Raw genomic sequence first — 13,404 nt, 5'->3', positions numbered from 1 at the left:
TTTACATTTACCCCTTCACCTAACACTACTGGCAATTAAGCATGGCCAATTCACAAAATCTTTGGATTGTGGAAGGAAATTGGAATACCCGAAGGAAAACCTGGCAGACATGGGGAGAATGCGCAAACTCCACACAGATAGTTGCTTGAAGTGGGAAGTGAACCCGGGTCTCGGGCAATGTGAGGCAGCAGTGTTAACAGAGATAGGAAAGCAAGGTTGGAGATGTTACAGACATAGGAAAGCAAGTGTGGAGATATTACAGAGAGAGGAAAACAAGACTGGAGATGTTACAGAGAGAGGAAAGCAAGGCTGGGAATGTTACAATGATGGGGAAGCAAGGCTGGATGTAGTCAAGAGATAGCGTGGCCTGTGCATGCTAGAAGAGGTTAGTGAGATATTTTTAAATTCATTCACAGGATATGGATGAGAGGTGTAGCCGCTGGAGATTAAAGAGATAGGGAGGGGTGTAAGGGCTGGAGGAGGTGACAGAGATAGGGAGGGGGTGTAGGTGCTGGAGGGGGTTACAGAGAGAGGGAGGGGTGTAGGGGCTGGAGGGTGGGGAGAGCCGATGATGTTAGTCGAGTTCAGAGCTGAATATTGTGACCGAGGGAGTGGAGGCTGTTGCCGATAGTCTCCTGGATACAGTTCCAGTTCCTTTACTTCCAGAAGGTTCTCTTGGCTGATGTCTCGACTGAGAGACATTTCCCAAAAGGGGAAAGGTCGAGTAGGTTGGGCCTGGTTTGATGGAAACAGCTCATTGTCTAATCACCATCTGACAATCTGAGCTGGCCACTGAGATGGGGCGGTCAGTCCGATGTTGGCTCCATCTTCAGGCTCTGGACATAAGGACCATGTGAGCTGCTTGGAGCTGACAGGGACATGGTGTGGACCCTCCAGCCTGTGAGGGATACCTGTGTTCCAAGAGACATTCCCAGGCTCTGTAATGTTTCATCTTTATTCTGTTTGTTTTCTCAGGGACCTCCAGGACCCCAGGGCCCCACTGGATTTGCCGGGCCGAAAGGGCCTCCAGTAAGTAAACTGTTCCCTTTCTGTGGAGATTCCTGAGCAGCCTGGCCCCGGCCTGGGCTCCATTCCATTCCAATGCAGAAACCAAACCTCCAGCTTCCCAAGTAAACACTGCATCAAGGCCCAATCAGAACCTTGGTACCTGATCTGAATGTGTATAGGAAGATCCCACTGCCTTTGGAGCCACATTCTTGTTGCGTATCCTCGGGAGGGAAAGCTGAAGGTTTCATGGTCAGATCGAATTGGTAGGACTTACAACCAGCGCGATCTGTTACTCACTGAGCCCTGCTTTCCCCAGGAGCTGGCTAACCTCACTGACACTTTGCCCCTCTCGCCTGCTGTCCCCGACCCCTTTCCGTTCCCCTCGGTTCTGCACCTCACCTGTCCTACCCTCCACCTGCTCCCCTCACTATCTCTTGCCTATTCTCTACCTCTGCCTCACTCTCCTGTGGCTTGGCTCCATTGGTCATCCTGAACATTTGGAGAGGTCAAAGGGTTATCTACCATCACACCCCTTCCCCCAGCTCCCCTGACCACCCCCACCCCCACCCCCACCCCTACCCCTACCCCTACCCCTACCCCTGGTGTAGCACTGGCAGAAGCTGCATGCTCTGATTGGCTGGGGCTCTCAGCCAATGGGCTTTCTATTTGATCTGGGGAAGATGTTACTAGTGTCTCAGTTAATCACCTGCTTTCAATCTAATGATCCCAGAACAAGGAGATATAGGGTTCTCTCTGACACTGCAGCCAATGGGCATGGGCCCCCATGTCAGCCTGGGATTTAAACTCTCATCTTGTGCCATCCCTCTGTGTTCATACCATTCCTACACCTCGCCTCTCTGAGCTCTACACGTTCATGTGTTTGCAGGGACCCGCTGGTAAGGATGGATTACCAGGACATCCTGGACAGAGGGGCGAGACTGTGAGTATAACTCCTGTCACTGGGACGAGAATCCTGCTTTTTACCGGAGAGGCTGGTACAGGGAAAGGGGGCAGTGAAGCTGCTCTTTGGTTGGGGGCCACATGGCATTAAGAAAGAATGTTTATATAAATTTATTAGAACTTTGAGGTGGAATAAACATTGTGAATAACTGATATATTTACATTTCTCAAAGACATTTGATAAGGTGCTACTTGAATAGTTATAAGTAAAATGAGAAATCTTGGGTGGGTGGAGGGTAGGTGACAGATTAACATGGGTCAAGGATTGAGTGACCAATAGAGAGTAACCCTAAATAGGTCACTTTCAGTTTGAGAGCAATCAGAGCTCGGGACTCAACATTTTATAATTTATACCAATGACTAGGACAGGAGGTCTGAAACTTGCTGGTGGCTAAAAGGTAAGAAAGTGAGGAGTTGTGAAGAGAATATCAGGAGATCCGTAAGGAGCAAAAACTGAGTGAGTGGGAAAGTATTTGTCAGATAGAGTGTATTGTGGGAAATTGTCGACTTCTCCAGGGAGAGCAGTGTTTCATAAAAACGGAGAGGGATTGCGCAGCTGTGCAGTACAGAGGGATTTGTGGGTCCTGGTTCATCAACAAGGTCAGGAAACAGGGTCAGAGAGTGATCAGGAAGAGAACTGGAATGTTTGAGAGGAACAAATTGTAAAACTGGGGATGTTTTCTTACAGTTTAAAATGTACTGGATGGTGGTGAGACCACGGGAACACTGGGCACAGTCCTGGATTGCTCAGTTATAAAAGGATATCATTACATTAGGAGCAGTTCAGAGAAAGTTCACTCGAGTGATTCCTGGGGTGAGGGGGTTATCTAATGAGGGAAGGATGAACAGGCTGGACCTGTATCCATTGGGGTGATGAAGAATGTGAGGGATCTTATTGAAACCTATCAGATCCCGAGGGACCTTGTCAGGATGGAGACTGAGAGAATGCTTCCCCTTGTACAAGGGTCTAGAGTGAGGGGACATGGGTTAGTAATGAAGGGTCTCCCATTGAAGACACATGGTGAGGAGGAGTGTTATTTCCCAAGAATTTATGGGTCCCTTCCCAAGGCAGTAGTGGAGGTTGGGCCATTGGATATTTCTTAGGTGGACGTTTGAGGTTGGTAGATTGACAAATGAAGGTCAAAGGTGACTGAGCATAGGTGGGAACCTGGAGTCAAGGCTGCAATCAGATGAGCCACAATCCTATTCAGAAAAGGAGCAGGTTTGAGGGACTGAATGGCCTACATCAGTCCCTAATTCCAATGTTTGGACGGTCAGTATCCTGCTCCTCAGGAAGGGGAGACTGGCCTGGGAGGGGGCAGTGCAGATTCATTAGAATAACCCTTTCCTCCCAGCATCAATGACGAGGCTGGGTTGTATCGACCGGCCTGCAAGGCCCTGAGTATGGAAGATTAAACAGTAATTTTAGATTGTGTTCAGGTTGTTGCTGGATATTGGGTATTACAGAATGGGATACACCTGCTCAGGGAGTCAATGCAAAGCAAGTGTTTGAGAAATTTGGATTTTTGTCTCATCGAAGTTTCTGATGGGCAATTCTACCTTGACAGGCATCACAGATATTTCCAAACAGCCTTCAGGCAAGTTATGATCGGCTTTGAGAGTGAAACCTAGAGTTTGTGTGAGAATTAAAGTCAAGAATCTTTTCTAGATTGTTTGTTTGTTTGTTTGTTTGTTTGATTGAGGCAGTTGTCAGAAGGACAGCAAGGTTTGAATAGTAACCATGTGTGACTTCGAAGGAGTAAGTGACAATGAGAACACTGTCAGTTGGTCTGTTAGAATAATAGGAGAGGATTGTTCCTCTCTGGGTTCTGTGGGAAACACATACACATGACAATGGGATCCCGGAAAATGGACGACAGGTGCATGAAAAATCCCATGACAAATGATAAACATGCATGTGCACATACACCCTCCCTCCCTCAGAATCATACAGTCTCCCACAGTGTGGAAGCAGGCCATTTGATCCACTGAATCCACAGTGACCCGCAGTAGAGTATCCCACCCAGACCCACCCCATCCCTGTAACCCTTCATTTCCTATGGCCAATCCACCCTGACCTGCACAGCTTTGGACTGTGGGTGGAAACCGGAGCACCCGGAGGAAACCCACACAGACCTCGGAAGAATGTGCAAACCCCACACAGTCACCCGAGGGTGGAATTGAACCTGGGGCCCTGGCGCTGTGAGGCAGCAGTGCTAACCACTGTCCAGCCCCACTTGCACACACTTTATCAAACACAGGCACACATAGACCAACACACACACACACACACACGTAGACACGTACTCACAGTCAAATGTGGGGCATGAATTTTTCTTGAAATATTAACTGCAAAAGAAAGAATAACTCATTTTAACAATAAAAAAAATTTGCAAGATTGACATAATTTCTTGATTTAATATGTTCTGCTCACTACCAGAACTGCACAAAGAAATAACTCCAGAGACTGGTATTCTGTCACCAAGTCCCCCTTTTATTTACAGGTGGAGAGTCCTTCACATCAGTCCAATTCCCTCAGAGCCAACTTGCAGAGAAAACAGAACCCCTGACACTCCTGTTTATATCTGTCAGCCCGAAGTGAACCAGATTAACAGCCCCAATCAGGGAACTCATATTCTGAGGTCCACCTGACATACCTTGTTATGATCACTAAATCAGAAATTACAGCAGGACCTTGATCAGCTGGGAAAGTGGGCCGAGAAATAGTAAATGGAGTTTAATATCGATAAGTGTGAAGTCTTGTATTTTGGAAAGTCAAATCAAGGTAGGGATTTCATGGTGAATGGTCGGGCCGTAAGGAGTGTAGTGGGACAGAGGGACCTTAAGACTATAAGACCATAAGACATAGGAGTGGAAGTAAGGCCATTCGGCCCATCGAGTCCACTCCGCCATTCAATCATGGTTGATGGGCATTTAAACTCCACTTACCCGCATTCTCCCCGTAGCCCTTAATTCCTTGTGACATCAAGAGTCATAGACCTTGGAGTTCAGGTGCATGGTTCTCTGAAAGTGGAGTCCCAGGTAGACAGGGCAGTGAAGAAGGGTTTTGGCACACTGGCCTTCATCAGTCAGGGCATTGAGGATAGAAGTTGGGAAGTTATGTTGCAGTTGTACAGGACGTTGGTGAGGCCGCACTTGGAGTACTGTGTTCAGTTGTGGTCACCTTATAAGAAGGATGTTATTAAACAGGAGAGTGCAGAAGAAATTTACAAGGAGTCAATGGTCTGAGTTATAGAGAGAGGTTGAACAAAGCTAGGACTTACTTCTTTAGAGAATAGGAGACTGAGGGGGAATTTTATGCATGTGTACAAGATTATGTGAGGTATGGATAGGATGTGTGCACTCAGTCTTTTTCCCAGGGTTGGGGAATCAAGGACTACAGGGCATCGGTTTAAAGTTAGAGGGGAAAGAATAAAAGGGAACCTGAGGGGCAACCATTTACACAGGGGGTGGTCCGCATATGGAATGAGCTGACAGTGGAAGTGGTTGAGGCGGGTACATGAACATTTAAAAGACATTTGGACAAATACATGGATAGGATAGGATGAGAAGCATATTGGCCAAGTGCAGGGAAATGGGGTTAGTGTGGATGGACATTTTGCTCAGCATGGACCAATTTGGGCCAAAGGGCCGGTCTGTGAGCTGTAGGACTCTATGAACCCAGTGTTTTACACTGACACATCCGTCTGCACCAGTACTGTACCCCAGTGTTATACAGTGACAGACCTGTCCCCACCAGTACTGACCCCAGTGTTACACAGTGACAGACCTATCCCCACTAGTACTGTACCCCAGCGTAATACAGGGACGGATCTGTCCCCATTAGTACTGTATCCTAATATTAAAATAATAATATTTTTGTTTTTCAGGGTTTCCAAGGCAAGACTGGGCCCCCTGGTCCAGGAGGTGTTGTGGGACCGCAGGTAGGACACTTCTCGCTGATAGATTCCGGGGGGGACAGCTGTCAGCGTGTGTCACTGTCCAGCAGTCTGCTCCCTGTCAACTATTAATTGAACTGTCAAACTGAACTGGAACATGGAACTCTGGGGAGTGTCTTCTGTTGATAATCTGGGGAGTGGTGTCAGTTAACAACCCATCCCTGACATGGGGCTAATCTCTGATCCGAGTGTGAAGACTCCTTGTGTCTGGTCTTTAGGGCCAAGAGCTCACACTCTGGGACAACAGTAGTTGAGGTCTGGGCAGTGACCACTCCATTATCAAGCAGTTTCCACAACCCGTCTCCAATCCCTCACGGAATCTCAGAGTTACTCTGCAGGGTGTTATGGAGCAGCGATGGTTGGGAATTGATCCAGTCATTATGTTTAGACTCTAAGGGGATTGGATCAGGTCCTTCCTGACCAGCTGCCTCACTGTATCCAGGTCAGGAAACCCTGCAGAGCCTGACCTCCAAGGGACAGATTCCAGAATGATCTGGGGATCACTATTCCAGTGTGATCCAGAGATCAATATTCCAGAGTGATCGTGGGTAATCATTGGAGCAGACTCCAGGGAGAGAGAGTGGAGGCTGTTCATGTTGATACTTTCAAATGGAAATGAGTGATTTTTCTCAGGACACCACATGCTGGGCTCCAGGATCTGAGTAATTGGAGATGTGATGTGTGGAGATTACAGCGAGTTCAGGAGGAACAGAGGACTTTGAATCAATGGTTCCCAAAGCTCTCCCCAATTGGGAGATGGAGGTTGGGTGGGGAGTGGGGTTCATCACCTCCTGTCTGGGCTCATTGAGAGATAGAACATTGTGATTGGTCACAGACTCCATTATCATTGGGTCACGTGACTACCCAGTGGGTGGTCCAATCTTTAGATTAGATAAGATTCCCTCCAGCCCAACAAGTCCACACTGACCCTCCGAAGAGCAACCCACCCAGAGCCATTTCCCCGACTAATGCACCGAACACTATGGACAATTTAGCATGGCCAATTCACCTAACCAGCACATCTTTAGATTGTGGGAGGAAACCGGAGCACCTGGAGACAGGGAGAATGTGCAAACGCCACACAGACAGTTGCCCAAGGTGGGAATTGAACCCAGGTCCCTGGCAATGTGAGGGAACAGTGCTAACCACTGAGCCAACGTGCCACCCCAGCAGAACAGCTCTAGTAGAGAAGGAGGCCACTCAGCCCATTGGGTCTGTGATAGCTCTCTTCATGAATAATTTAGCTCCTTCCACTCCACCACCCTATCGACAACTCAATCTTTTCATAAGAATCCATTTCCTTTCTGAGATCACTGGGGTTTAAGATGAAACTCAGAATGGTTGGGGAGGGTAGCTTATCACCCACTAATTGCCTGATTCATTCAGGATTCCATGATAACTGGAGTATGGGTGATGCAGAAGTGTCATTGGTGACAGGACTCCACTGTTCTGCGGTTTGGTTCAGTCTCACTGTGGAATGACCCTCTGCAGATTCCTGTTTTGTGTTTGTGATTGCATTGGGATTTCTTTGGGATTGTCTGATATTGATGGCCCTGAGTCTGGTCTCTGTAACACGGTGGGCAGGATGGTGATGGTGGAACACCTTCTGTCTATCTCTCTCAGGTCAGACCCTCCACTGTCTTTGTTCAGGAGCAAACAGCCTCCTGCCTGTCCAGCTTTTCCTGACCATCAGAGCCTCTCTGTTCAAGTTCCTGTTCCTGCAGTCAGAGAGAAAGGTTTCTATCAGACCCAGGGAGAATCCCAAGAACTGACATGAAAATATGATCCTGCTCAGAAGTTTTCCAATGGATTGTTAATTCTTGTCAATAAATCTTGTGCAAAATTTGAGAGCTTATCCTTCACTTTAGAAAGAACTGTTGAGAGAAATTAGACCTGTCCATTAGAAATCATTAATAGTTTCAGCCAATCGACATGGAATGGCTTTAATTTCAGGAGAAAGTGAGGACGACAGATGCTGGAGATCAGGGTCGAGAGTATGGTGCTGGAAAAGCACAGCAGGTCAGACAGCATCCGAGGAGCAGGAGAATCAACGTTTCGGGGCCGGAGCCCTTCATCAGGAATTCCCTTCGTCGATGTTCCTGCTCCTCGGATACTGCCTGAACCTGCTGTGCTTTTCCAGCACCACACTCGATTCTGGCTTTAATTTCAGAATGACTTCTCTGTTTCAGAGAGAAAGCTCACTGTTTAATGTATTCCAATTATATGTTACCAATGTTAATGATATGTTAATGACAGTTTTTGAACGATCTTGCTCCCTTCATGGTGACCTGTGTCCTCTTGTTGCTGGTGTTAGGGTCCAACAGGAGAGACCGGGCCGTTAGGTGAGCGAGGGCACCCAGGACCTCCTGGACCACCAGGGGAACAAGGCCTCCCCGGAGCAGCTGGAAAAGAAGGTGCTAAGGTGAGTCTTGCAGGATATTTAACAAAGGATGCTACTTCAATGGATGCTACTTCAGAGAAGGTTCACTAGCATGATCCCTGGTATGGAGGGGTCAAACAGATTGGGAGTCTACTCACTGGAGTTTAGAAGAGTGAGGGGTGAGGGGGTGACCTCATTGAGGATTCTGAAGGAGCTTGACACGGTCAATGCTGAGAGGATGGTCCCCCTCATGGGGACAGTCTCGGCCCAGTGGACACTGCCTCAGAATAAAGGGACACCAATTCAAGACTGAGATGAGGAGGAATTTCTTCCCTCAGAGGGTTGTGAGTCTTTGGAATTCCTTGCCAAAGGGAGCTGTGGGGGCAGAGGCCTTGTGTATATTTAAGGCTGAGAGAGAGAGATTCTTGGTCAGTCGGGGAAATCAAAGGTTCTGGGAAAAAGGGAGGGAAAGTGGACGTGAGGAATGTCGAATCGGTCATGAGAGTATTGAATGAGAGAGCAAGCTCGAGGGGCCAAATGGCCTATTCCTGTTCCGTTTCTGATGGTCCAATGGTCTCTGGTGTTTGTCAGTCAGTAGGGATGGATCAATCCCAGTCGTGTGTCGTGCCCTGATATCTTGTCACTCGTTCACTCGGGTTACATAATCTCCAGATTCTCCTGCCCCCGGATTAATTAAATCAACCACTTCTAAAGCAAGCAACTTCCCCAACAATACATTCCCCAAAATTTCTTGCCCCAATGTTTAATTCCTGAAATCCTAAACAATGTAAAAGCCCCAAAACTCTCAAGCTGTGCAAACTCCAAACTGCCCCAACCCCATCCCCATCCCCCCCAACCCCATCCCCATCCCCCCCCCAACTACTCAACTGCAAATGTCTCCAACCATGCAAATCCCTGCTTCCCCTGCCCAATCAGCTCCAAGCACCCAACCCCCAATTCTCCAAAATTCTACCCACTGCCCACTTTCCCCACAGCCTCATGTCGACCCAAACTGCAAACTTTACAAATGGAGCAGATTCAAAGGGTCAAATGGTCTTCACCTGGCCTTAATCATCCAGCACAGCCGATGCCCTTCGGCCCATCAAGTCAGCACTGTCCTGTCTACAATCATCCCACTTTCCTGCACTAGTCCCATAGCCTTGAATGCTACGATATATCAGTTGCTCATCCAAGTCCTTGTTAAAGGTTTCGAGATGTTTTTTGCCTCAACGTTCCTCCCAGGCAGTTCATTCCGGACCCCTACCACCCTCTGGGTGAAAAATCTTTTCTTCAAATCCCCTCTAAATCTCTTGCCTTTCACTTTAAAATTATATCATTTATTGTCCCTTTAATTAAAGGGAACAACTTCTCTCAATCCATGCCCTTTATCACCTTACACACCTCTATCAGGCCCCCCTCAACTTTCTACACTTCAAAGCAAACACTCTGAGCTTATCCAGCCTCTCCCCATCGCTGAAATACTCCGTCCCAGGCAGTATCCTGGTGAATCTCCACTGCCCCCCTCCAGTACAATCCCATCCTTCCTATCGTGTGGCGACCAGAACTGCACACAGTACTCCAGCCTATCACTTCATCACAGTCCTGTACAGCTCCAATATAACCTTTCACCTCTTATATTCAATTCCTTGACGAATAAAGGTAATGATCCCATGTACCTTCTTAACCATCTTTTAACCTGTCCTGCCACCTTCAGGGATCTGTGGACACACACCCCAAGATCCCTTTGAGCTTCCTAGTGTCCTGTCATTCATAGAGTATTCTCTTGTCTTGTTCCTTTTCCCAAAGTGGATCACCTCCCATTTATTAGGGCTAAACTCCATCTGCCACTGATCTGTCAATCTAATTAATCTCTTTTAACTTCCTGTACCAATACTAACATAGCCAATCATAGGCTTCAACTCCACCTTCCCATGTGCTTCCCATATCTCTCAATTCCCAGAAACGAAAAGTCACTTTTTAAAAAATTGGTTCATAGGACGTGACATCACTGGCTAGGCAACTATGTCTCACCAATTCCTAATTGCCCAGAGGACAGTTAACAGTCACCTACATTGCGGTGGGTCTGGAGTCACAATTTGGCTCGACCAGGTAAGGATAGCAGATTTCCTTCTGTACAGGACATTAATTAACTTGATGGGTTTTTAATGACGATTGACAGTGTTCCATGGTCCCCATTTCACTAGCTTTAAATTCCCAATTGTTATTGAATTCCAATTTCGCTATCTGTCTTGGTGGTATTTAAACTGTTGTTCACAGAATGGAGGGGAGGAGTTCAATCTAAATATCAACCCCATCAAAGCTTATCAGAATCCTGGATGTATCAATGAGATCCTCAATCCCCCTAATTCTTCTGAATTTCAGATAATGTTGACCCAATTTACTCAGCCCCATGTTACAGGACAGCCCCCTGGACCCAGTGTGCCATCAGGTGGACCATCATTGCCCTACTGCACTGCAGGTCCATGCTCCCTTCATTACAGCCCACTGTATCCCAGCCATCTGCTCCCCAAACACCAGGCCAATTGTTACTGTCCCCCAGACCCCTTGGGTTAAAGGCCAACTTTTTTTCTTATTCATTCATAGGACAAGGTTGTCACTGGCTGGGCCCAGCATTTATCACCCATCCCTAGTTGCCCCTTGAGAAGGTGGGGGTGAGCTGCCTTCTTGAGACGCTGCAGTGCTGTAGGTTGACTCAAAATGCCATTAGGGAGGGAATTCCAGGATTCTGACCCAGTGACAGTGAAGGAATGGCGACATATTTCCAAGTCAGGATGGTGAATGGCTTGGAGGGGAAACGTATGGATGATGTTCCCATGTACCTGTTGCCCTTGTCCTTCTAGATGGAAATGTTCGTGGGTTTGGAAGGTGCTGTCGAAGGAACATTGATGAATTTCTGCAGTGCATCTTGTAGATAGTACACCCTGCTGCTACTGAGCGTCGGTGGGGGAGGGAGGGGATGTTTGTGGATGTGGTGTCAATCAAGCGGGGGCTGCTTTGCCCCTGGATGGTGTCAAGCTTCTTGTGTGTTGTTGGAGTTGAACCCATCCAGGGCAGTGGGGAGTATTCCATCACACTCCTGACTTGTGCCTTGTAGATGGTGGACAGGCTTTGGGTTTCAGGAGGTGAGTTACTGGGAGGGTGGGTAGGGTTGTAATGGCAGGAACAAGGGGGAAACCCCTTAAAATCTGGCGGGAGTTCTGGAACTCTGACCTGCTCTTGTAGCCACTGTGTTTATGTGGTAAGTCCAGTTGAGTTGCTGAATGTTGATAGTAGGGGGTTCAGTGATGATAACTCTACTGAATGTCAAGGGGTGTTGGTTAGATTTCTCTTACTGGTGATGGTCATAGCCTGGCATTTTTTTTGTGGCATAAATGTTACTTGCCACTTATCAGCCCAAGCCTGGTTATTATCCAGATCTTGTTGCGTTTAAACATGGACTGCTTCAGTATCTGAGGAGTGGCGAGTCATGCTGAACATGACATTTGCTATTACCTGCATGCTGCCTCTCTGTGTTCCTTGTACAAATACACATGTACTTCTACTTTTACAATGTCAACTTTTACAAATTTCACCCTTTCAAAAGTACTTGCCTTTTCTTTCCTTATAATATCACATCCCCCTGGTAAACTGATGTGTTCACCTGATGGCCTACTTTCTGAATCTCTCGAGATCTGGGTTGGGCCAATCAGGGATTGTGGAGGGGACTTGTGCCTGGAGTCTGAAAAGGTAGGGGAGGCCCGAATGAGTTTTTTGTTAAAGCTTTCACTAGAGAGATGGACCTTGTTAATAGTGAGAACACCATGGACCAGGTTAATAGACTTGAACAGATTTGATATTAAGGGGATGTGCTGGAAATTCTGGGAAACATCAAGATAGAGAAGTCACCAGATATATCCAAGGTTACTACGGGAAGCGAGGATTGAGATTGCTGTGCCTCTGGCGATGATCTTTGCATCCGCACTCTCCATGGAGTAGTACTGGATGATTGGAGGGAGGCGAATGTTGTTCCTCTTTTTGAGAAAGGGAACAGGGAAATCGTTGGGAATTACAGACCAGTCAGTCTTACGTCTGTGGTCAGCAAGGTACAGGAAAGGATTCTGAGAGAGAGGATTCATGACTATTTGGAAAAACATAGTTTGATTAAAGACAGTCAGCATGGCTTTGGGAGGGGCAGGTCATGCCTCACCTTATTGAGTTCTTTGACAATGTAGTGAGACAAGATGGCAAAGGTTGAGCAGTGGACGTGGTGTATATGGATTTCAGTAAGGCATTTGATAAGGTTCCCCACGGTAGGCCTATTCAGAAAGTTAAGAGGTATGGGATACAGAGAAATGTGGATGTCTGGATACAGGATTGGCTGGCCGAAAGAAGACAGTGAGTGGTAGTGGATGGAAAGTATTCCGCCTGGAGGTTGGTGACCAGTGGCGTCCCGCAGGGATCTGTTCTTGAGCCTCTGCTCTTTGTAGTTGTTATAAATGACTTGGATAAAGAAGTGAAAGGGTGGGTTAGTAAATTTGCCGATGACACAAAGGTCAGTGAAGTTGAAGATAGTATCGAGAGCTGTTGCAGGCTACAAAATGACATTGACAGGATGCAGAGCTGGGCTGAGAAGTGACAGATGGAGTTCAACCTGGATAAATGTGAAGTGATTCATTTTGGAAGGTCAAATTTGAATGCTGAGTATGAGGTTAAAGACAAGATTCTTGGCAATGTGGAGGAACAGAGGAATCTTGGGGTCAATGTACATAGATCCCACAAAATTGCCACCTAAGTGGATAGGGTTGTTAAGAAAGCATATGGTGTTTTGGCTTTCACTAACAGGGGGAGTGAGTTTAAGAGCCGTGAGGTTTTGCTGCAACTCTATAAAACTCTAGTTAGACCACACTTGGAATATTGTGTTCAGTTCTGGTTGCCTCATTATAGGAAGGATGTAGATGCTTTAGAGAGCGTGCAGAGGAGATTTCCCAGGATGCTCCTGGACTGGAGGGTGTGTCTTATGAAGAAAGGTTGAGGGAGCTGAGGCTTTCCTCATTGGAGAGAAGAAGGATGAGAGGTGACTTGATAGAGGTGTACAAG

The 13,404-nt window shown here is 47.2% G+C and overlaps 1 protein-coding gene across 1 annotated transcript in view; it reads left to right on the top strand.

Moving 5' to 3' along the window:
• col11a1a (collagen, type XI, alpha 1a) overlaps nt 1-13,404 on the top strand; it is a 251,811-nt gene that overhangs the window by 138,210 nt on the left and 100,197 nt on the right. The window contains exons 30-33 of the mRNA XM_043700060.1: nt 976-1,029; nt 1,895-1,948; nt 5,859-5,912; nt 8,242-8,349. Of these exons, the coding sequence (XP_043555995.1) occupies nt 976-1,029; nt 1,895-1,948; nt 5,859-5,912; nt 8,242-8,349 (270 nt within the window). The remainder of the gene's footprint in view (nt 1-975; nt 1,030-1,894; nt 1,949-5,858; nt 5,913-8,241; nt 8,350-13,404) is intronic.

Source organism: Chiloscyllium plagiosum, chromosome 11, assembly GCF_004010195.1.
Source record: "Chiloscyllium plagiosum isolate BGI_BamShark_2017 chromosome 11, ASM401019v2, whole genome shotgun sequence".
Taxonomy (NCBI): domain Eukaryota; kingdom Metazoa; phylum Chordata; class Chondrichthyes; order Orectolobiformes; family Hemiscylliidae; genus Chiloscyllium; species Chiloscyllium plagiosum.
The sequence above is the reverse complement of the archived record's forward strand: the minus strand, read 5'-3'. Positions and strand labels throughout refer to the sequence as shown.